Below are 25,862 nucleotides of genomic sequence, written 5' to 3' on the forward strand. Positions count from 1 at the left end.
CTCTGCATTGTTGGAAAAGGATGAAATATTTAAACCTCTTCTGTCTTCACATGTCTACACCCAACACATTCCTCTGAGAAGAACCCAGGAGCTCCCCAGACACACACGAACCAGCACCTCACAGTCTGGGTCCTACCTAGAATCCTCTCTCATGACCTCCCTATCTCCAAAAAGAAGCGGGAACAATAAAGTTATTCTATTCTATTAAGGTATTAACGTACCTCCTATGGGAGAAATGTTGTGAATATTCTATTACTTTGACATTGTACGCTGAAAGATTTATATAATTATACATTCTGTTGTTAATCTTAGCTGTGTGCCACGCCCTGAGAAAGCAGGAAACAACTGGTTTCTGTTGACTTCAAGAGTACCTTTCTGGGATACGGTTCTTGTTTTCTCAAGGTATGAGATGACTATGATATGCTTAGTGAAACTCTAACATAAGGGACCATATAAGGACATATGGCTCGTTGCCAGCTGTAGATTATCTGGCAAAGACAGACACTGAGGTTGGCTATAAATGACAAAGTCTGAATGTGTTCGGGGGCTCTTAGCTGTGCACTCTTTTGGGTCTCTGCTAACCAGCTCCATTTTTGCAAATCTTACTAATAAAGAACTTTGTTGTTTGAGGAAACTTGCAGTCTCTCTTGCTTTCCCTTTAATGTGTAGAATTAACATGACACCCCTCACCAAGGATCCAAATAACTAGAAATTACAAGAAGGATCCTCACTATACTTATAACTAGTTAGTTAATAGTTTTATTTTATTTCAAATTCTTTTTAACCAGGTAGGCCAGTTGAGAACAAGTTCTCATTTACAACTGCGACCTGGCCAAGATAAAGCAAAGCAGTGCAACAAAAACAACAACACAGAGTTACACATAAACAAAAGTACAGTCAATAACACAATAGAAAATAAAAATAGAAAAATGTATGTACAGTGTGCAAATGTAGAAGAGTAAGGAGGTAGGCAATAAATAGGCCATAGAGGCTAAATAATTACATGCAAGCGTGCACAAGTGTTTGGGAGTTGGTGGCATACTTACGTTGTTTTGATGAAGGGGCAACAGAGCAGTGCCTCCCTACTGTCTTCCCCAGAAACGTCAGAGACAGGGACACATTCTCAGCTCCCGAGGAACTCGTGTACATGATGTCTGAGATGAGTGTGTGTTTGTGCATGTATGACTGCTTGGACCCTGTCATAAAGCTGCAAAACAGGGATACATGTAGAGTAGTGACAAAACCACAAAACTCTTAAATAAAGACTTTCTCATTTGATGGCACATGAGACACTCATGCCTTCATATCCATTGCAGCTGTCCATGTGCATGTGTGTGTGTGTGTGTGTGTGTGTGTGTGTGTGTGTGTGTGTGTGTGTGTGTGTGTGTGTGTGTGTGTGTGTGTGTGTGTGTGTGTGTGTGTGTGTGTGTGTGTGTGTGTGTGTGTGTGTGTGTGTGTGTGTGTGTGTGTGTGTGTGTGTGTGTGTGTGTGTGTGTGCTTTGCAAAACAGGATTTCACACTAACTGTTTGTCTGTCTATGCAGAAAAACTAAAATAGCATCTAATCTTTATCAAACAAAGAGCATTCTGGAAGGTGCACGTCTATCTCACCAGCTATCCTAAGCTGCTTTCCACAGAGGTTGGTCCAGACCTTGAACTGATTCACTTTGTAACACTATGAATTGAGCATTTTCAAACATTATCATCAATAACCTACACACAGTAACAGTTTTGATCTGAACTTGTACTGTCACCCAACTACAGGATGAGATTCGTTCACACATTTAGCTTATCAATGACATGAAGCTAAAAAGTGCCCCCCCCCCCAAAAAAGAACAATCAAATCAAATATTGGATTGATTATAAATGAGCACCTTATTTCAGATCCGATCCCTGCTGTGGCAAAGCGATGTCGGAGACCTGCTGCTGTCCAGGTACGGAGAGGGAATAGCTGGAATACTGCTCGCTTTTCAGGGTAACCAAAGTCTCAACACTCTTTAAATATTAAACTTCAGAGATGGGGTTTCACCACTTGGGTATTAGTTTCCCCGGTTCACTGCGGAGGAAGAGCTCCAAACACTCATCGGGTTTCCAGTGTGTGAGATAGAGATTGCAACTAGATGCTGTCTCTCTAGTCCATGAGACCCCATACATCACCACCATTGTCTAGATTGGATCAGGGCTTGTATTCACAAGTGCCTCAGAGTAGTGAGTTCTGATCTAGGATCAGGTCCCCCATGTCCATCTACTCTTATTCATTGTACTCTAAAAGGCTAAACTGATCCTAGAGCTTACTCAGTCTGAGATGCTTTATGAATACGGGCCAAGGGCTATGATCAGCATTGTCCAATATGACCCTTCTCTTCTCAGGTGGAGGTGGGGGTGTATTGTACAGTAGCTCACCCGTATTCAAGGGTGCATGAGAAAGGTATTGGTGGGATAATTGGGGAACCTTACACAGAGTGATTGTAGTAATGTTCAGCTAGCCTGGATGTCATTTGGTTTCTGCTTTAGCCAGCTTTGTTGTTGTTGTGGTGGTGGTCGTCATGCCAAACAACAACAGAATTTGTCCAGAGCAGAAACAAACAGAGTGAAACCAGACTAACAGGAAGGTTAGATGACCCGTAGTGAATCACTTCAAAGCCATAATCTGTAAGATTTCCATTAATCAAGTGTACATGCTATACCTAGGGCCCAGAGTGTTTCTGGTCAGGTCACATGGTCAGGAAAAATGTATGAAACCACCCATGCTCCAACTAATGATCTGAATTAGAAGGCACAAAGGGTAAGCTCGCACCATTCAAGCATGTGTTATAACCCGTACATCCATCTTGATGCCTTTTTAATGAACATCCTGACTCAGCAGGAAATGACCAACAGCATGCTTCTGCTTCCACAACCCAGATTGTCCATAGGACATCCATAGCCTGGCAGACAGAGACAGACCTGTCAGTAAGTCAATCACAGTTGACATTCCATGCATATCCCAGGGTCGTTGCAGGTAAGGGTGGCACAAAACTCTCCAGGGGCCGGGCGAGTTACAGTTGAAGAGGTCACAACTGAGGGACGTTGCGTTTGGCGCTGCCTCTGCAATCTTAGTCTTATCCTCTTTGATTTTTTAACTGCCAGTGAAAGTTATTTCACTTTATCTCTGATGCAGTCTTGTTACTCAGAGTGACAGAGCTTCTCACAACAAACCTGCTGAGATGACTGATCATTGTAACTGATCATTGATCATTTTGTCTACAGTAATGATTGTCATAACACTCAAGGGCTTTTGTTTTCATGAAGTTGATTAAGCTATGACACAAGTGACTGAGTTATTTTGATGATGAAATAGGCAGACTATAATAAGTGCATGCTTTGGAGAGGTTGTATCCTAATCTTTCTGAGTAACTTGTCCAAACATCTCCATTGTATAAAGCATGGACTGTTTTTTAAAGTTGGGCAGTAGCTTACAGGTAGCATCAGGTCCCAGGCAGTCATGTTGCCTTGACAACCGCAGGAGGTAACTAGCAAACCACACCCTAGAGGCGCTCTTTACTGCCAGCCTCAAAGGAGGATCTATTGAGGAACCACTGCTCACATAGTCAAGGATAATACAGAAAGATAAGCTGGCTTGTTTGGTTTTCTATACACCATAGACCTGAGATGACATAACAGCTGTGGCCAGGTAGGCTGGAGTAGATCAGTGGGCGGTGTCTGCAGGTTGCCTGCTAGAGTCATGGATGATGGACAGCCAATGAGGGGATTCGATTAAGCTGCCCTGCGTTGCACTGGGATATGGCCTGTCACGTGACCGGGTGAAGCCAGTGAGGGATGCGCACCCCGCTCAACTCGAACAGTAATCTGCCCCAGGTGGTCATATTGTCAACAATGATGCATGTAAGATGCATCATACATGCATGTGTTAGAATTTTCCAACTAGTTTTCATTGGGAAGGCAGATAAAGTGTTTGTATTAAAATCAATCACTTTTGCATGTGAAAACACAGAATCCTACTCATTACACCACATACTTAACCCACGTCACTTTTGTTTTGAGTTGACTTCGCTGTCGGCCAGAGTGGGGCACCTGGCTCACACCCAGGTGGTAGCACGGTTCCAAGGCGCAAAGGGCTGTTATGGTCATAGAATTTGGGATGAAGGTTGAACAGAAAAATGACCGTTGTCACCTTAATAACCGTTTGAATACCAAAATATATTTTTTTTTTTGCCTCACATGTTCTGCTCTCCTTTGCTCCTGACTGCATGTGCTGCCATAGAAATATAATTAATAGAACATGGATCCCCATTCAAGTTAATGATGGCATAATGGGAGGACTGGCGGCCATTGCGAGTGTCCCCATAGGAGCAAAGCAGGAACTAAAATATGGGCTGTAATTTGTTGATTCAAATCAAATGACATTACAAAAAATACATTCCATTGCCTGAGCCACATACGTTAACATCATTTGAATTATCATTCTACATTACCATGGAAATTATTGCATCACAATACCAGTGGCGAGTTCAACAAGCTTCTTCTGTCTGCAGCAAACATGTTGCCAGAGTAACAATTTCAGTTGAGCTATTTGAATGAACATGCCAAAATGTTTTGGTGAAACATCAAACATCTATTTTTTGTAAGGATTACGGTGGCTTTTTAGCGACAATATTCAAACTGAAAACGACTTAGCAATTCCTACTAAATATAGTAGAAAGTCTACATGGCCTCTTGATTATTTTTAGCGGCAGTTTAGACCTGAAATAGACACTTACGTTCACCGCACATTATCTTCTCAGACTGTTAGCTAACGTTAGTGAACGGTCGCGGCTAACACGAAACAAATGGAATATGTTAGCTAACGTTAGCCAAAGTTTGCAAACTATTTCCCATGTTGAATGTGTGGTGGAAATTCTACCATTAACTAATAATGAGGAGAGGCAAAATCAATAATCAATCATGGTATTATTATTTTTTAAACGTATTATAATAAGGAGGCTGGTCGCCCCACCCCCGCAGGTGAGAGAGTGAGAGCCTCCTGTACAGAAAGTACAGGAACATTTATATAGTCAAGCTACCCCATGCAAGCATCTGCAAAACACCTGACCTGATGTATGTGTTTGTGTGTGTGAGTCTGTCGCAACTGAGTGAGTACCACAGGGGCCAGAATGACAGGAACCAGACATACTTCCTCTAACCGTAGCTCCACAGTTCCCCCAAGTTGGGCAAGCAAGCGCCTTTGACTGTCAGCCCATATGATGTATGGTCGTACTGGTCACACACACACATAAAAACATGAACCTTTCGCCCAGAAAAAGGCTCCAAAACAGAACAATATCTCTATCACTGGTGTGCAGAATATAACAGTTTGCCCTCTCTAGGATGAAGAGAAAGCAGTCAATTTCAGTCATATTCTTGGCTGAGTGCCCAAAGATCATGGGGTCTTTCTATACACACAAAACAGTTAGAACAGGCCTCTTGTTAAGGCGCACAAACTTTCCTATCTCATATGAGTTTGTTAAAGAAGCTAACTCAAGCCCAATGCCTAGGCTTAAAGATGGATATTTTAGTACAAAAGCATTAGGTTTAACTTCAAAATGCCCTCACAATCACACCACAGGTAGCCATTGCGAGTGTACCCATGTTATTGTTACTTGTTATTTTCTATTTGTTATTCACTATTTCTAATTTTTATTTTTGTATCTTAGCTTTAACTCTGCATTGTTAGAAAATAACCCGTAAGTAAGTTTTTCCCTGTTAATCTACACGTGCTGTCTACGAAGCATGTGACAAATACATTTTGATTTGATTGCTCCGCTGCCTAAAAATGGACTAAACCAAGCAGCTGAAATATTTAAACCTCTTCTGTCTTCACATGTCTACACCCAACACATTCCTCTGAGAAGAACCCAGGAGCTCTCCAGACACACAAACAAGCACCTCACAGTCAAATCAAATCAACTCAAATTGTATTGGTCACATACACATGGTTAGCAGATGTTAATGCGAGTGTAGCGAAATTCTTGTGCTTCTAGTTCCCGACAATGCAGTAATATCTAACAAACAATCTAACAAATTCAAAACAGCTACCTTATACACACAAATGTAAGGGATGAATAAGAATATGTACATATAAATATATGGATGAGCGATGGCCGTGCGGCATAGGCAAGATGTAGTAGATGGTATAGAGCAGTATATACATATGCGATGAGTGATGTAGGATATGTAAACATTATTAAAGTGGTGTTATTTAAAGTGACTAATGATAGACATAGGCAAGATGCAGTAGATGGTATAGAACAGTATATACAGTTGAAGTCGGAAGTTTACATACACCTTAGCCAAATACATTTATACTCAGTTTTTCACAATTCCTGACATTTAATCCTAGTAAAAATTCCCTGTTTTAGGTCAGTTAGGATCACCACTTTATTTTAAGAATGTGAAATGTCAGAATAATAGCAGATAGATTGATTTATTTCAGCTTTTATTTCTTTCATCACATTCCCAGTGGGTCAGAAGTTTACATACACTCAATTAGTATTTGGTAGCATTGCCTTTAAATTGTTTAACTTGGGTCAAACATTTCAGGTAGCCTTCCACAAGATTCCCACAATAAGTTGGGTGAATTTTGGCCCATTCCTCCTGACAGAGCTGGTGTAACTGAGTCAGGTTTGTAGGCCTCCATGCTTTTTCAGTTCTGCCCACAAATTTTCTATAGGATTGAGGTCTATGCTTTGTGATGGCCCTCCAATACCTTGACTTTGTTGTCCTTAAGCCATTTTACCACAACTTTGGAAGTATGCTTGGGTTCATTGTCCATTTGGAAGACCCATTTGCTACCAAGCTTTAACTTCTTGACTGATGTCTTGAGATATATCCACATAATTTTCCTGCCTCATGATGCCATCTATTTTGTGAAGTGCACCAGTCCCTCCTCCAGCAAAGCACCCCCACATCATGATGCTGCCACCCCCGTGCTTTACGGTTGGGATGATGTTCCTCGGCTTGCAAGCCTCCCCCTTTTCCCTCCAACCATAACGATGGTCATTATGGCCAAACAGTTCTATTTTTGTTTCATCAGACCAGAGGACATTTCTCCAAAAAGTACGATCTTTGTCCCCATGTGCAGTTCTAAACCGTAGTCTGGCTTTTTTATGGCGGTTTTGGAGCAGTGGCTTCCTCCTTGCTGAGTGGCCTTTCAGATTATGTCGATATAGGACTCGTTTTACTGTGGATATAGATACTTTTGTACCTGTTTCAGCCAGCATCTTCACAAGGTCCTTTGCTGTTGTTCTGGGATTGATTTGCACTTTTCACACCAAAGTACGTTCATCTCTAGGAGACAGAACGCATCTCCTTCCTGAGCGGTATGACGGCTGCGTTGTCCCATGGTGTTTATACTTGCGTACTATTGTTTGTACAGATGAATGTGGTACCTTCAGGCATTTGGAAATTGCTCCCAAGGATGAACCAGACTTGTGGAGGTCTACAATTTTTTTTCTGACGTCTTGGCTAATTCCTTTTGATTTTCCCATGATGTCAAGCAAAGAGGAACTGAGTTTGAAGGTAGGCCTTGAAATACATCCACAGTTACACCTCCAATTGACTCAAATTATGTCAATTAGCCAATCAAAAGCTTCTGAAGCCATGACATAATTTTCTGAAAATGTCCAAGCTGTTTAAAAGCACAGTCAACTTAGTGTATGTAAACTTCTGACCCACTGGAATTGTGATACAGTGAATCATAAGTTAAATAATCTGTCTGTAAACAATTGTAGGAAATATTATCTGTGTCATGCACAAAGCAGATGCCCTAACCGACTTGCCAAAACTATAGTTTGTTAACAAGAAATTTGTGGAGTGGTTGAAAAACTAGTTTTAATGACTCCAACCTAAGTGTATGTAAACTTCCGACTTCAACTGTACATATGAGATGAGTAATGTAGGATATGTAAACATTATTAAAGTGGTGTTATTTAAAGTGACTAGTGATACCTTTATTAAGTGCATTTATTAAAGTGGCCAGAGATTTGTGTCTGTATGTTGACAGCAGCCTCTCTATGTTAGTGATGGCTGTTTAACAGTCTGATGGCCTTGAGATAGAATCTTTTTCAGTCTCTCAGTCCCAGCTTTGATGCACCTGTACTGACCTCACCTTCTGGATGATAGCGGGGTGAACAGGCAGTGGCTCTGGTGGTTGTTGTCCTTGATGATCTTTTTGGCCTTCCTGTGACATCGGGGGCTGTAGGTGTCATGGAGGACAGGTAGTTTGCCCCCGGTGATGCGTTGTGCAAACCGCACTACCCTCTGGAGAGCCTTGCGTTTGAGGGCGGTACAGTTGCCGTACCAGGCGGTGATACAGCCCGACAGGATGCTCTCGATTGTGCATCTGTAAATGTTTGTGAGCGTTTTCGGTGACATGTCAAATTTCTTCAGCCTCCTTAGGTTGAAGAGGCGCTGTTGCGCATTCTTCACCACGCTGTGTGTGTGGGTGGACCATTTCAGTTTGTCCGTGATGTGTACGCCGAGGAACTTAAAACTTTCCACCTTCTCCACTACTGTCCTGTTGATGTGGATGGGGGGGTGCTCCCTCTGCTGTTTCCTGAAGGACACGATCATAACCTTCGTTTTGTTGACGTTGAGTGAGAGGTTATTTTCCTGACACCACACTCCGGGGTCCCTCACCTCCTCCCTGTAGGCCGTCTCGTCGTTGTTGGTAATCAAGCCTACCACTGTAGTGTCGTCTGCAAACTTGATGATCAAGTTGGAAGCGTGCATGGCCACGCAGTCATGGGTGAACAGGGAGTACAGGAGAGCGCTGAGAACGCACCCTTGTGGGGCCCCAGTGTTTAAGATCAGCGAAGTGGAGATGTTGTTTCCTACCTTCACCACCTGGGGGCAGCCCGCCAGAAAGTCCACGACCCAGTTGCACAGGGTGGGGTCGAGACCCAGGGTCTCGAGCTTAATGACGAGTTTGGAGGGTACTATGGTATTAAATGCTGAGCTGTAGTCAATGAACAGCTTTCTTACATAAGTATTCCTCTTGTCCAGATGGGATAGGGCAGTGTGCAGTGTGATGGCGATTGCATCGTCAGTGGACCTATTGGGGCGGTAAGCAAATTGGAGTGGGTCTAGGGCCTCAGGTAGGGTGGAGGTGATATGCTCCTTGACTAGTCTCTCAAAGCACTTCATGATGACAGAAGTGAGTGCAATGAGGCGATAGTCATTTAGTTCAGTTACCTTAGCTTTCTTGGGAACAGGAACAATGGTTGCCATCTTGAAGCATATGGGGACAACTGACTGGGATAGGGATTGATTGAATATGTCCGTAAACACACCAGCCAGCTGGTCTGCGCATGCTCTGAGGACGCGGCTAGGGATGCAGACTGGGCCAGCAGCCTTGCGAGGGTTAACTTGTTTAAATGTTTTACTCAGGTTGGCCACAGAGAAGGAGAGCCCACAGGCTTTGGTAGCGGGCCATGTCAGTGGCACTGTATTGTCCTCAAAGTGAGCAAAGAAGTTGTTTAATTTGTCTGGGAGCAAGACGTCGATGCCTGCGAGAGGGCTGGTTTTCTTTTTGTAATCCGTGATTGATTGTAGACCCTGTCACATATGTCTTGTGTTGAGCCATTGAATTGCGACTCTACTTTGTCTCTATACTGATGCTTTGCTTGTTTGATTGCCTTGCGGAGGGAATAGCTGCACTGTTTGTATTCGGTCATGTTTCCAGTCGCATTGCCATGATTAAAAGCGGTGGTTCGTGCTTTCAGTTTTGTGCAAATTCTGCCATCAATCCACGGTTTCTGGTTAGGAAATGTTTTAATAGTCACAAGTGGGTACAACATCTCCAATGCACTTGCTAATAAACTTGCTCACCAAGTCAGCGTATACATCAATGTTGCTGTCTGAGGCTATCCGGAACATATCCCAGTCCACGTGATCGAAGCAATCCTGAAGCGTGGAATCCGATTGTTCAGACCAGCTTTGGACAGACCTGAGCATGGGCGTTTCTTGTTTTAGTTTCTGTCTATAGGCTGGGAGAAACAAAATGGAGTCATGGTCAGATTTGACGAAGGCAGGGCGGGGGGGCTTTGTATGCATCGCGGAAGTTAGAGTAGCAATGATCCAGAATGCTAGCAGCCTGTGTCGCGCATTCAATATGCTGATAGAATTTAGGAAGTCTCGTTCTCAGGTTAGCTTTGTTAAAATCCCCGGCTACAATAAATGCAGCCTCAGGATGTATGGTTTCCAGTTTACATAGAGTCCAGTGAAGTTCTTTCAGGGCCAACGAGGTATCTGTTTGGGCGGGATATACACGGTTGTGACTATAATCAAAGAGAATTCTCTTAGAAGATATTTGATTGTAAGGAATTCTAGGTCAGGTGAACAAAATAACTTAAGTTCCTGTATGTTGTTGTGATTACATCCTGAGTCATTAATCATAAGGCATACACCCCCGCCCTTCTTCTTACCAGAGAGATGTTTGTTTTTGTCGGCGCGATGCATGAGGAAACCGGGTGGCTGTACATACTCTGACAACATATCCCGAGTGAGCCATGTTTCCATGAAACAGAGAATGTTAGTATCTCTGATGTCTCTCTCGTGCCCAAATTTTGTCCACCTTGTTATCTAGAGATTGGACATTGGCGAGTAGTATGCTCGGGAGCGGTGGATGGTGTGCTCGCCTTCTGAGTCTGCCCAGTAGGCCGCTCCGTCTGCCTCTCCTGCGGTGACCGCTTTGTTTTGGATCGGCCTCTGGGATAAGATCCCATGTCCAGGGTGGAGGTCTGAACAAAGGATCCGCTTCGGGAAAGACGTATTCCTGGTCACAATGTTGGTAAGTTGTCATCGCTTTTATATCCAATAGTTCTTTCCGGCTGTATGTATTAACACTTGAGATTTCTTGGGCTAACAATGTAAGAAATAATACAGAAAAAAATACGTAAAAAACAAATGACTGCATAGTTTCCTAAGGACCTGAAGCGGGGCAACCATCTCTGTCAGCGCCATCTTGCTCACATCAGTCAGTGTCCTACCTGGAATCCTCCCTCGTGACCTTACTGTCTCCAAAAAGAAATTCCCTTGCGTGAAAAGAAAGTTATTCTATTCTATTACGATAATAACGTACCTCCTATGGTTGAAATGTTGTGTATGCTCAATTACTTTGACATTGCATGCTTAAAGATTTATATGAGAATACATCTGATTCTGTTGTTAATCTTAGCTGTGTGCTATGCCCTGTTAAAGCAGGGAACGACTGGTTTCTGTAGACTTGTCTGACCTGTTTCAAGAGTACCTATCTGGGATACGGTTCCTGTTTTCTCAAGGTATGAGATGACTATGACATGCTTAGTGAAACTCAAACATAAGTGACCATATAAGGATATATGTCTCTTTGCCAGCTGTAGGTTATCTGGCAAAGACAGACACTGAGGATGGCTATAAATGACAGTCTGAATGTGTTCGGGGCCTCTTAGCTGTGCACCATTTTGGGTCTCCACCATTTTGGGTATCCGTTCCATTTTCGCAAATCTTACTAATAAAGAACTTTGTTGTTTGAGGAAACTTGCAGTCTCTCTTGCTTTCCCTTGAATGTGTAGAATTTCCACGACACTCCTCACCAAGGATCCAAACAACTACAAATTACAAGAAGGATCATCACTATAGTTAAACTAGTTACTGTAGAACCTCCTCTATATGTGTGTGCTTGTATGTGTTGTTCGGTGGGGCGTGGTGGCCCTACACTAGGCTACTGCAGTTACAAAAGTGAGGATGCAGTAATAATAAAATGTTAATTGAGCTTTTGCTTATGGAATGGGGAGGTGTGCCTCTTTCCGTTAAAGGGGCAATCGAAAAAGATTTGAATCTGGGATTCAAACAACTGGCACCCCGCCACTTCTTTGGGAAACAGCTGAAGGATGGGGCTGGATAAATGTATCCACTTTCAAATTCATAGACAGAGCTATGAATGCAAGACCTGACCATCCATGAAATCAAAATTATAGTTTAACTTTTAACCATGTTTTAAAGCTTTACAGTGTTTAAGGTAAGGTAAGACCGTTGAACTAAGCTCATGAAGTATTTATAGGTTATATTCTTCAAGTATGAATGGCTACATTTCTGAAAGAGAGTGACCCGGCTCTACGTATTTGACTGGTTTTATGACCAACTGACATCGCCCCCGGTTAGAGGGGAATAAAGCAGCCCAAGAGTTAACACACAGGAACTTTATTTAAACACACCGAGGAGGATGAATATGGGGATGCACATGGGGATGTGCATGGATATGAAAGTGGGAAAGGTAGTGGAGTGGTGGTGGTTCTGAAACAGGAGAAACCGAGGTAATGAATACACTGCACACAATACTATATTTGATAGCATAAGTAGAGCAACAAGGATATTAAAAAGGGAAGAACTGTATGAAAATGTATATGCTACCTGCACATATTACAGTACAGCTATACACAAAGGCAGCATACAACAATAGTAACAACTCACTTTTATGAACAATATATACAGTGCATTCAGAAAGTGTTCAGACCCCTTGACTTATTCTTCATTTTGTTACCTTACAGCCTTATTCTAAAATGGATTAAAAACATGTTTTTCCACAACAATCTACACACAATAACCCATAATGACAAAGCGAAAACAGGTTTTTAGAAGAAAAAAAGAAACACTCTATTATACGTAAATATCAGACCCTTTGCTATGAGACTCTAAATTAAACTCAGGTATACCCTGATTCCATTGATTATCCTTGAGATGTTTCTACAACTTGATTGGATTCCACCTGTGGTAAATTCAATTGATTGGACATGATTTGGAAATGCACACATCTTTCTCTATAAGGTCCCACAGTTGACAGCGCATGTCAGAGCAAAAACCAAGCCATGACGTCGAAGGAATTGTCCGCAGAGTTCTGAGACAGAATTGTGTCGAGGCACAGATCTGGGGAAGGGTACCAAAAAATGTCTGCAGCGTTGAAGGTCCCCAAGACCACAGTGGCCTCCATTATTCTTAAATTAAATGGAAAAAGTTTGGGACCAGCAAGACTCTTCCTAGAGCTGGCCGCCCGGCCAAACTGAGCAATCGGAGATCGGCCTTAGTCAGGGAGGTAAGAAAACTAGATTCTCTGGTCTTTGGCCTGAATGCCAAGCATCATGTCTGAAGTAAACCTGGCACCATCCCTACTGTGAAGCATGGTGGTGGCAGCATCATGCTGTGGGGATGTTTTTTAGCGGCAGGAACTAGGAGACTAGTCATGGGAAAGATTAACAGAGCAAAGTACAGAGAGATCCTTGATGAAAACCTGCTCTAGAGCGAGGGCGATGGTTCACCTTCCAACAGGACAATGGCCCTAAGCACACAGCCAAGACAACGCTGGAGTGGCTTCGGGACAAGTCTCTGAATGTCCTTGAGTGACCCAGCCAGAGCCCATACTTGAACCCGATCGAACATCTCTGGAGGGACCTGAAAATAGCTATGCAGCGACGCTCCCCATCCAACCTGACAGTGCTTGAGGGGATCTGCAGAGAACAATGGGAGAAACGCCCCAAATACAGGTTTGCCAAGCTTATAGCGTCATACTGAAGAAGACTCGAGGCTGTAAACGCTGCCAAAGGTGCTTCAACAAAGTACTGAGTAAAGGGTCTGAATACTAATGAATGTAAATGTGATATTTCCTCTTTTTTTTTATACATTTACTAAAATGTCTAAAAACCTGGTTTTGCTTTGTCATTGTAGTGTTTTGTTAGTAGAATTATTTGGGGGAAAAACGATTTAATCCATGTTAGAATAAGGCTGTAAGGTAACAAAATGTTGAAAAAGTGAAAGGGTCGGAATACTTTTAGAAAACTTTTTGCAGTGTTACTGCAGTGACAGTGCAGTATAACTGCAGCTCAACTGCAGTACGCTGCAGTTAATCTGCAATGAATGTTTCCAAAATTTCACAGTCGATTGCAGTTACTGCACTTTACTGCAGTTTCAACACTGCTTTTTGTAAGGGCTTTTATAGCATTGCATTGCAGAGGCAGTTGCAGTGCGTTCTGTGTGGTGCACATGGGGTAGGCTGTGCCGGCAGGCTAGTCTACATGATGAGATTATTATTGATAAGAGCGAGAATATTTTTATTTGCAAATGGCAGTCAAGCATCGATCATCATGTCACCAGAATAAGACCCTCGATATTTACTAGAAAGGAGCATAAAGATCACTATGCACTTTCACCACCCTGGGTGCCAATCAAATGGCAAGTGCCAATCAAATGGTAGCATAGAGCAAGTGTGGGATGCACGGTTGCTAGGTGGGATTTATTGTGTAGCTATATAATACATGAGCGCAACTTCACAATGCCCCTGCAAACTCAGTCTGAAGAAGTTTCCCAGTCCCTTCATTGAACCTACTCCTGGAAATTGAGCACCGCGAACCTAGGTAACAGTCATTTGTTAATTTCTCTATTTTTCGGGAGTTTGAACCTTGTTAAACTGGGAAACTTAACTTCCCGCTGTATGAATAGCCTACATTCTAAATACAGCTCAGTTACCAAGGAGCTTTACCATATGTGTGTGTGGCTGGGCGTAGTAGTGACATTTAATTATTATTTTGATTAATTATTTTATGTAGCTGATCCTGTCATGTCTTGAAACACATTGTGAACTAATTGAGCAAAAGTGATGAAACGGTTAAAGTTTTGGGCGAGATCTACATGATTCCTGTTGTAGGTGTGGTCAACACCCGATCTTGCCATACCATTGTGAAATAGATGGGGGCAATTTGTTCTGCAGTGACAAATAAATAATCTGTGCAGCATCATAAACATGAATTAAATCCATTTGTTCTAGACATGTTTAATTTTACTCTATGTAATTATGATTATCCTATGTAAGTGGCAGTGATAGGAAAATAACAAAATGTTTGAACCACATTGAAGGAGGTTGTGTTGGGGGTGAGTCTACTAAAATGTAATTTGACCAAATATGGTGCCCTGGTCTTGTACTGTAGCATATTCTGGAAACAAAGAAAGAGCCTTTCATCTCTCCATTTAACACTCAGAAATGCAAAAGGCCTTGGTGTACAATACAAAGGATGTTATTAATACTGTGGTTATTACTGAATCCCCCTATTCCTCTCTCTTCAGACCCGTACCACCATGTCCTTCATCGCAGCCTTCTTCAAGCAGATCTTCTATCTGGGCCAGCCCGATGACTCGGTAGGGTTCTGCTCCACTTTCTAGAGGGAACGCCTTAAATCTGCTCTTTTTTCCCTTCTTGTGGTATGCATGGGCTCCCGAATGTTGCAGCGGTCTAAGGCACTGAATCTCAGTGCTAGAGGCGTCACTACAGACACCCTTGTTCGAATCCAGGCTGTATCAGAACCGGCCGTGATTGGGAGTCCCATAGGGCAGGGCACAATTGGCCCAGCGACATCCGGGTTTGGCCGGTGTAGGCCGTCATTGTAAATAAGAATTTGTTCTTAACTGACTTGCCTAGTTAAATAAAGGTTTAATACAAAATGTAAAACATATTTAAATGTGTGGAAAGACTTACAGGCGGTGTTTGTACATTTGTAGCCGGATAGATTGGACGGGGAGGGAGGACAGAGAAAAGTGATGGCTGTTGAGGATAAAGAAAGAGTCGGAGATACAAAATAATGATAGTCTTGTGACTCATAGAAGGAATTCAGGAGTAGGAGCCCTTCCCTTCAGAAACTGTTGAAACCCGGGGGAAAACTACAAAATTCCTACTCTTTCCTCCTGTTATCATATTCTCTGTGTGTGCTGTTCCTTCCTTTGCTTCTATACTATTGTTCTGGATTTTGTGAAGGTATTCATTAATTATGGCTGCAGTCCCGTTAACGGGATCGATATGACAACAGCCAGTCGAAGTGCAGGGCGCCAAATTCAAAAAACGGAAATCTCATAATTAAAATTCCTCAGACATTCATGTGTCTTATATCATTTTAAATGTAATCTTGTTGTTAATCCCACCGAAGTGTCCGATTTCAAATAGGCTTTTCAGCGAAAGCACTACAAAGGATTATGTTAGGTCACCACAAAACCACAATAACCACAGTCATTTTTTCCAGCTAAAGATAGCTTTCACAAAAACCAGAATAGAGATAAAATGAATCACTAACATTCGATTATTTTCATCAGATGACACTCATAGGACTTCATGTTACACAATACATGCATGTTTTGTTTGATTAAGTTCATATTTATATCAAAAAATCTGAGTTTACATTGAGGCGTTAGATTCACTAGTTGCAAAAACATCAAGTGACTTTGCATAGCCACATCGTTTCAACAGAAATACTCATCATAAATATAGATGATAATACAAGTTATACACATGGAATTATAGATATACTGTACCTCTCCTTAATGCAACCGCTGTTTCAGATTTCAAAAAAACTTTACGGAAAAATAAACCATGCAATAATCTGAGACGGAGCTCAGATGAATAGCCAAATTAGCCGCCATGTTGGACTCAACAGAAACCAGAAAATACATGATAAATGTTTCCTTACCTTTGATGAATTCATCAGAATGCAGTCCTAGGAATCCCAGGTCCACAATAAATGCTTGATTTGTTTGTTAATGTCCGTTATTTATGTCAAATTAGCTACTTTCGAATTGTTTACCAAACACCCTAACCAAAGTCTCAAAGCGCGACCACTATAACGTGACGAAATGTCCAAACGTTCCGTTACAGTCAGTAGAAACATGTCAAACGATGTACTGAATCAATCTTTAGAATGTTGTTAACATACATCTTGAATAACGTTCCAACTGGAGAATTACATCGACTTCAATTGAGAGATGGAACGGAGCTGCCTCTCACGTGAACGCGCGTGTTGAATGCATGGTCACCTCATGGCAGTGATTACAAATTTCTGTCTCCTTCGACCCCCCTTCACATTAGAGTCATCAGACTTAGTTCTATTGACTGTTGACATCTAGTGGAAGCCGTAGGAAGTGAAAACCCATCCATATCTCTGTATTTTCAATGAGAGCTTGGTTGAAAATATGGCACCCCCAGAAAAAATCCAAACAGGAAGTGGAACTTCTCAGGTTTTTGCTTGCCATATGATAATTCAAACAGCTTTAGAAACTTTAGAGTGTTTTCTATCCAATACCAATAATAATATGCATATATTAGTAACTGGGACTGAGGAGCAGGCCGTTTACTCTGGGCACCTTTCATCCACGCTACTCAATACTGCCCCTGCAGCCATAAGAAGTTAATTAACTGCATGGCAGCTAAGTGTTCTCTTTCTCTCTCTCTCTTTCTCAGACCTTACCCAGTCAGGGCACTGTGACTCCTGACCCAAATTTCAATGTCGATGGTGATGTACTCATCTTGGATAAGGCCATCAAGGCCAAGGGTGAGATTGACATACACACACACACGCATGTTCTCAACAAAGTACACGTGTGTGATACATAGCTACAGGTGAAAGTAGACAGGAGGTCCCCATACCAGGAAACTTTTTTTCTTAAATTTAAAGTATTTTAAAGTATTCATTCTATGGAGTCTCACTGGAGTGTAATATAATATGCACAAAAATGTGTAATTCGATTCTTTCATTTTCATGTTAGTAGAGGAGCAGTATACCCTGTCGCAAACATCCACCCATAATTCATCACTGTTAGTCAGACAAAGGTCCTTTCCCAGATTATTTTCAAAGGAGTAAAGGAGGAGCCCACATTCTCAGATAAGAGCCTATAGATATGGGAGATTTTGCCTTTGATGGACTGTGCTGTTGCAAGAAGGATCTCAACTTCATTGAGCTGAGCTATAATCCTCCCCTTGGAAGTGAATGAGGAAATGACGTGTCTAATTTGAATATGTAATTGATCTTGTCACATTGAATTCACTGCAGAGCCTCTTGAAAGGATTTCAGTGTAGTTGTGTTCTGATGAAACAGGTCTGAAAAGGACCTGATTCCTACATGAAAGTTGGCATCACTCAGGGCTTTTGGCAAGTCTGGGTTGCATACTACCTTGGCTTGCGAAAGTATTCACCCCACTTGGCATTTTTCCTATTTTGTTGCCTTACAACCTGGAATTAAAATATATTTTGGGGGGGTTTGTATCATTTGATTTACACAACATGCCTACCACTTTGATGATGCAAAATATTTTTTCTTGTGAAACTAACAAGAAATAAGACAAAACAAAACCAGAAAACTTGAGCGTGCATAACTATTCCCCCCCCCCCCAAAGTCAAAGTTTTGGGTCCGTTTTTTCATTGTTTGTTGCTGGTGAGTAGTCAGGGTTGCCTCACCGTAAGGCCGGGGCCACATGTATTAGTAAAAAAAACGGATGAGGGCTCATGGATTAGGCAACATACGCAACAGTGTTTCTTATTGAACAAGTCCCTCCATCTTGTGATGCAGGTGTGGATGAGAACACCATCATTGATGTGCTGGTGAGGAGAAGCAACGCCCAGAGACAGCAGATCAAAGCTACCTACGAAAACGCTAAAGGCAAGGTAAGATGTGACACACGCACACTTACCAACACACTAGTTGTGTTTGGTTTAGCATGTGCGGCTGGCGGCGGGTGGGTGGAGTTTGCGCTTTAGGACCGATGGAATGATGCAAAACGTGCAAACTCCAGCCTAAAACACACACACACACACACACACACACACACACACATACACATACACATACACACACACACACACACACACACACACACACACACACACTTGTGTATGACTGTGGAAGAGTGTCACCCCTCTCTCTACAGCCTCTGGAGACTGCCCTGAAGTCGGCCCTAAAGGGAGACCTGGAGGATGTGGTTCTGGCTCTGCTCAAGACGCCAGCCCAATATGACGCCCAACAGCTCAAACTGGCCATGACGGTAAACATGCACGCAGCTAGTCACTCACTATAACTCAGAATAGAGGCAAAAAGGTGGGACTTTTACAACTGGTGGGACTGTTTTAATATGTGAGGAGACGGTGCTGACGAGTATCTACTGTACTTTAGATTTCATGATGTGCAGTGTGTGTGTGAGGTGTCTGGTATAGAAGTAGACCCCAAAATGAGCTGTTATTGAACAAATGCAGGTAGTCCCTCCATGTTTCAGTGTGTTTTGTTGCGTTTGGGGCATAATTAACACTGCCCTGCACTTTCTGTTTATGTTATCCGATCCTGGACTCTCAGCTTTACGACTGATGTGACCTGACCCTTTTGTCCTTGTTGACTGTTCACACTCTCGCCTTCTCTCTCTCTCAGGGATTGAACACAGATGAGGATACTCTGGTTGAGATTCTGGCCTCCAGGACCAATAAGGAGATCAGAGAGATAAAGAAAGTCTATAAGGGAGGTGTGTCCGCAATATGTAAATATGTCTATGTAAATGTCCTGTATGTGATATTTACAACGAACCAATAATCATGGCATTTTCATTGCTAGAAAACAAAAAGGAGCTAGAGGATGACATCAAATCTGACACAGGCGCAGACTTCAGGAATGCTCTGCTCTCGCTCTGCAAGGTGTGTTTATTTACAGTTTGTTTAAACATGTTTAAAGATACATAGTTTGGCACAATTAACATCACTCCCCCTCTCTCTCACTCGCATACTGTAGGCTACTAGGAATGAGGACACCATGGTGAACCAGGAACTTGCTGACAGTGATGCCAGGGTATGGAAGAGAGGAAGAGAGTGAATGTGTGTCAGAATCAAGGTTGGGCACCGCAAAGAGTCAGTGTGTAATGCGAACCCTGTGTGATGCCCGTGCCTACTGTATCTGTCTATAGGCCCTGTATGAGGCTGGAGAGAAGAGGAAGGGAACAGACTGCTCTGTCTTCATAGACATTCTGACCTCCAGAAGTGCTCCTCAGCTCCGCCAAAGTGAATATATACACACACAGCATATGTATACACACACATTTGGTAAATAAGACATTGCCCAATAAGCTTACACTATTACTTTTCCCACCTGTTCATTATGTCGTAGCCCTATAGTGTGCTTTGTTTTTGTCATCAGTTAGACCAGAGGTGTCAAACATACGGCCCACGAGCACATTCAATCCGGCCTGCAGGTGCTTTGGGGGGGGGGGGGTTATTTTATATATTTAGTAAACATTTTAAATGACTAAAACCAAGTCGAAACTGTGTACAAATGATAATGGACCTACATTCATAGTCCCTTCACTCTGTCCAGCTTACTAACAGTCATCAAAACAAAAGCATAACAGTCAGGGAGCATCGTAAATTCTAAACGTGATAGATAGGACCATATTTTTGGGGACTGCGAGGACATGTATTCAATTTGAAGACCGCACATTTTTTTGTCACCCTTCTGTTGATGAAGTTGGGCGAAGCAACATTTGTCCAGAATTTATTTTAGACATTTCATAAATTTTTTCACTGCAAATACCTGAGTGTGGACCTTCTTTTTTAATCATAGAATGTAACTTTTGGTCAACGCACCACAAATACTAATAGAATCTAGATGTGTGTGGGGGCTTTTTCCTTTTTCATACACTGCATGTGCAAACACACATGATTGATACTGTATAATCATTTCAAGTACATAATCCTTTCCCACTCTCTCTTTCTCTCAGCGTTTGAGAGGTACTCCAAGTACAGTAAGGTGGATGTGGCAAAGGCTATTGACCTGGAACTGAATGGAGACATTGAGAACTGTCTGACTGCCATAGGTGAGAGAGCACAGCCAGGACCAAGCTTAGTAATGTTCCACAAACGTTCCAATGTCCTCAAATAATCTGTGCATCACCCTCAATCCATGTCTTCTGCTGCATCACACCCTTCACTAGGCCTTAGTCCTGTAACATTACACCCTTCACTAGGCCTTAGTCCTGTAACGTTACACCCTTCACTAGGCCTTAGTCCTGTAACATTACACCCTTCACTAGGCCTTAGTCCTGTAACATTACACCCTTCACTAGGCCTTAGTCCTGTAACATTACACCCTTCACTAGGCCTTAGTCCTGTAACGTTACACCCTTCACTAGGCCTTGGTCCTGTAACATTACACCCTTCACTAGGCCTTAGTCCTGTAACATCACACCCTTCACTAGGCCTTAGTCCTGTAACATTACACCCTTCACTAGGCCTTAGTCCTGTAACGTTACACCCTTCACTAGGCCTTAGTCCTGTAACATTACACCCTTCACTAGGCCTTAGTCCTGTAACATTACACCCTTCACTAGGCCTTAGTCCTGTAACATTACACCCTTCACTAGGCCTTAGTCCTGTAACGTTACACCCTTCACTAGGCCTTAGTCCTGTAACATTACACCCTTCACTAGGCCTTAGTCCTGTAACATTACACCCTTCACTAGGCCTTAGTCCTGTAACATTACACCCTTCACTAGGCCTTAGTCCTCTAACATTACACCCTTCACTAGGCCTTAGTCCTGTAACATTACACCCTTCACTAGGCCTTAGTCCTGTAACGTTACACCCTTCACTAGGCCTTAGTCCTGTAACGTTACACCCTTCACTAGGCCTTAGTCCTGTAACATTACACCCTTCACTAGGCCTTAGTCCTGTAACATTACACCCTTCACTAGGCCTTAGTCCTGTAACATTACACCCTTCACTAGGCCTTAGTCCTGTAACGTTACACCCTTCACTAGGCCTTAGTCCTGTAACATTACACCCTTCACTAGGCCTTAGTCCTGTAACATTACACCCTTCACTAGGCCTTAGTCCTGTAACGTTACACCCTTCACTAGGCCTTAGTCCTGTAACATTACACCCTTCACTAGGCCTTAGTCCTGTAACATTACACCCTTCACTAGGCCTTAGTCCTGTAACATTACACCCTTCACTAGGCCTTAGTCCTGTAACGTTACACCCTTCACTAGGCCTTAGTCCTGTAACATTACACCCTTCACTAGGCCTTAGTCCTGTAACATTACACCCTTCACTAGGCCTTAGTCCTGTAACATTACACCCTTCACTAGGCCTTAGTCCTGTAACATTACACCCTTCACTAGGCCTTAGTCCTGTAACGTTACACCCTTCACTAGGCCTTAGTCCTGTAACATTACACCCTTCACTAGGCCTTAGTCCTGTAACATTACACCCTTCACTAGGCCTTAGTCCTGTAACATTACACCCTTCACTAGGCCTTAGTCCTGTAACGTTACACCCTTCACTAGGCCTTAGTCCTGTAACATCACACCCTTCACTAGGCCTTAGTCCTGTAACATTACACCCTTCACTAGGCCTTAGTCCTGTAACATTACACCCTTCACTAGGCCTTAGTCCTGTAACGTTACACCATGGGCTCCATTTTCTTCATTCAAATAAGGCCACACTGTGAACAAAATAGCATTAGTCTCTCGAGACTAAAATAATCATCACTTTTTTTATAAATAGATTAGATGACACATTATCCAAGGCATATTCATATTATCCAATTACTGATTGCAAATGCCTGTTTTGTGTGAGGACAATGGAGCACTATGTCTGACTTAAGAAAATACCATAGGAACAGCTGGCAAGTTTCTTATCTGACATTTTCAACCTCTCCCTGACCCAGTCTGTAATACCTGCATGTTTCAAGCAGACCAACATAGTCCCTCTGCCCAAGAACACCAAGGTAACCTGTCTAAATGGCATCTGTAGCCATGAAATGCTTTGCAAGGCAGATCATGGCTCACATCAACACCATCATCCCAGACACCCCGGACCCACTCCAATCCTCATACCCCCCCAACAGATCCACAGATGACTCAATCTCTACTGCTCTCCACACTGCCCTCTCCCATCTGGACAAGAGGAATACCTATGTGAGAATGCTGTTCAGCAGCTACAGCTCAGCGTTCAACACCATAGTGCCCTCCAAGCTCATCACTAAGCTCAGGACCCTGGATCCTGAACTTCCGGACCGGCCGCCTCCAGGTGGAGAGGGTAGGCAGCAACACACCCTTATCGCGGGGGAATGCATAGTTCCCTCATGTACTCCCTGTTCACCCACGACTACATGACCGCACACGAATCCAACACCATCATTAACTTTGCAGACTTTACGACGTTGGTAGGCCCGATAATCTACATGAAGAAACAGCCTATAGGGAGGAGGTCAGGGACCTGGCAGTGTGGTGCCAGAACAACAAACTCTCCCTTAACACCAGCAAGACAAAGGAACTGATCGTGGACTACAGGAAATGGAGGACCGAGCACGCCCCCATCTAAATCAACAGGGCTGTAGTGGAGCAGGTCGAGAGCTTCAATTCCTCAGTGTCCACATCACTAAGGAATTAATATGGTCCACACAGACGAACACAATCGTGAAGAAGGCAACGACAACACCTCTTCCCCCTCACGAGGCTAAAAAGATTTGGCATGGGCACTCAGATCCTCAAAGTTCTACAGCTGCACCATATCTTGACTGGCTGCATCACCACTTGGTATGGCAACTGCTTGGCATCCGACCGCAAGGCGCTACAAAGAGTAGTGCGTACGGCCCAGTACATCACTGGGGCCGAGGTCCCTGCCATCCAGGACCTCTTTACAAAGAGTTGTCAGAGGAAGGCTCTACAAATTGTCAAAGACTTCAGACACCCAAGTCATAGACTGTTCTCTCTGCTACCACAAGGAAAGTGGTACCAATGCGCCAAGTCTGGAATCAACAGGATCCTCTACAGCTTCTACCCCCAAGCCATAAAACTGCTAAATAGTTAACCAAATAGCTACCCGGACTATCTGCATTGACCCTTTTTGCACTAACTCTCTTGACTCATCACATACACTGCTACTGTTTATTACCTATCCTGTTGCCTATATGTACATATTTACCTCGACTACCTAGTACCCCTGCACATCGACTTGGTATTGGTACCCCGTGTATATAGCCAAGTTATTGTTACTCATTATGTATTTATTCCTTGTTTTTTTTATCAAATTTGTATCTCTGTGTTATTGGGAAGGGCCGTAAGTAAGCATTTCACTATTAGTCTTCACCTGCTGTTTACAAAGCATGTGACAAATAACATTTGATTGAATCCCCTCTTCCATACCCCCCCCCCCCCACACACACACACACACACACATACACCTAGAGACAGCTTTGGAGAATGCCCCTTCTTGTCGATGCTGTCACCTGACTGTTTTTCTTTTCTGTCTTTCAGTGAAGTGTGCTGGAAGCAAGCCGGCTTTCTTTGCTGAGAAGCTCAACTTGGCAATGAAGGTAAACATTGTTGCATGTTATGTACCAGATGAGAGGTTGCCCTGGGTCCTGATCATTAGGGTATGCAACAAAGATATTTAAAAAAACGAAAATGTACATTTCTTGTTGGACAAATCCTGGTAGTTCGTCCCTGTTTCAGTCCATTTTCTACTTAATGAATACAACCCTGTTTTAAGATGTGACAATCTACACAAGAACACTGGTTATGCACATACTGTACAAGACGGCACAAACAGATCTGGGTTCAGGCTAAGGAGCTTCCACTATCCGGTTATAAATCTTCATTTTGTGTGTCTGTGCCATACCCCAGGGTAAAGGAACCAGGACCAATATTCTGACCCGGGTCATGGTGAGCAGGTCTGAAGTAGACCTGGCCCGGATTAGACAGGAGTACAAGAAGACGTTTGGGAAAACCCTCTCGCAGGAAATTCTGGTGAGCAAACATCTCCACTGCCAAAGTGGCAATAAAAGACAAGGGACTGTTTTCCCAGATTAAGCATAGTACTAGAATAAAAATCAAATTAAACAGATCCTCCATTGAGAATATGTTTTAAATCCAGGACTAGACTTAATCGAGGTCCGGGAAACCGACCCACCAAGTACATGCATCACATTGTATAATGTATTCCGATTTCTGGGTCTAATCTGAGTTTAGATAGACTCACCATTTGTTAAATGGGGAAATATGGCATCTGAAAATAATTTTCTAAATAAAATGTTAAATAATGGTGTGACATGTCTAAACATGATGGACCTTTATATTTTGTAGAGTAACTCTGCGCTCTGTCTCTTACCTCCTTAGGATGACACCAAGGGAGAGTATGAGAAGATCCTACTGGCACTGTGTGGAAGTGACAACTAACTTTCTCTCAGATCTCACCTGGAACCAATTACCACAGTGCATGAGTGCCAATGGAGAATAATGTGCATGATTAAATGTTCCCCTCCCAAATGCAAAATATTATGGTTCATGACAACTATCTGAAATGGCAGTCATGATGTATTTTCTCTACCTGCTAACAGCAATGAGCACAGTAAACATGGTAAGCAGCATTGACATATATTTAGCCTATATTTAGCCTAGCTTCAGCAGACTTGAGGATCTATAGTGCAATATACCAGACACCATTTGTGTGGCAAGAATATGCAGTGGCATTGTGCCCTGGATAACTGGTACTTCGTGCAAATAAAGCTTTTTATGTTGCTTCAAATTGTCTTTATTGATCTGTGTGTATATTTTTTATTCTATCCAACATTGCATATAGCCTATGAGGTCTAATTTGAGAATGACCCACCAACAATGAACCCCTTAAGACCATGTCATGAAATATATTCATAACATTGTAAAACACAGACAGACTTGGTATGTGTAATTAATACAAATGAAGGATCTCGCCCTAGATTTTAAATGGACTTTATTGTATTAAATCTACAGTAGCTAGACGGGATTTGGAAGGATGGTCACGTGAGACTACAGCTATGCTACATATGAGGCAGAGGAGGCTGGTGGGAGGAGCTATTGGAGGATGGGCTCATTGTTATGGCTGTAATAGAATAAAGGAAATGGTATCAAACACATCAAACATATGGAAACCACATGTTTGACTTCGTTCCATTCATTCCATTCCAACCATTACAATGAGCCTGTCCTCATATAGCTCCTCCCACCAGCCTCTAAAGTAAGGCA

The 25,862-nt window shown here is 42.7% G+C and overlaps 2 protein-coding genes across 2 annotated transcripts in view; one reads left to right on the forward strand and one right to left on the reverse strand.

The window, feature by feature from the left end:
- LOC139545668 (uncharacterized) overlaps nucleotides 1-16,821 on the reverse strand; it is a 48,071-nt gene extending 31,250 nt beyond the window's left edge. The window contains exons 1-2 of the mRNA XM_071353660.1: nucleotides 16,520-16,821; nucleotides 1,047-1,207 (exon numbers count right to left, since the gene is read on the reverse strand). Of these exons, the coding sequence (XP_071209761.1) occupies nucleotides 1,047-1,203 (157 nt within the window). The 5' untranslated portion in view covers nucleotides 1,204-1,207; nucleotides 16,520-16,821. The remainder of the gene's footprint in view (nucleotides 1-1,046; nucleotides 1,208-16,519) is intronic.
- On the forward strand, nucleotides 14,266-25,379 carry LOC139545664 (annexin A1-like). Its single transcript, XM_071353656.1, has 13 exons — nucleotides 14,266-14,422; nucleotides 15,129-15,200; nucleotides 17,287-17,377; nucleotides 18,392-18,486; nucleotides 18,750-18,863; nucleotides 19,241-19,331; nucleotides 19,421-19,500; nucleotides 19,595-19,651; nucleotides 19,767-19,860; nucleotides 20,577-20,672; nucleotides 24,117-24,175; nucleotides 24,486-24,608; nucleotides 24,978-25,379. Exons 2-13 carry the CDS (start codon nucleotides 15,141-15,143, stop codon nucleotides 25,035-25,037), a joined length of 1,020 nt encoding a protein of 339 aa, XP_071209757.1. The 5' UTR covers nucleotides 14,266-14,422; nucleotides 15,129-15,140; the 3' UTR covers nucleotides 25,038-25,379.
- The last annotated feature ends 483 nt before the right edge of the window (nucleotides 25,380-25,862 follow it).

The sequence above is a fragment of the Salvelinus alpinus genome, chromosome 19, assembly GCF_045679555.1.
Source record: "Salvelinus alpinus chromosome 19, SLU_Salpinus.1, whole genome shotgun sequence".
Classification (NCBI taxonomy): Eukaryota; Metazoa; Chordata; class Actinopteri; order Salmoniformes; family Salmonidae; genus Salvelinus; species Salvelinus alpinus.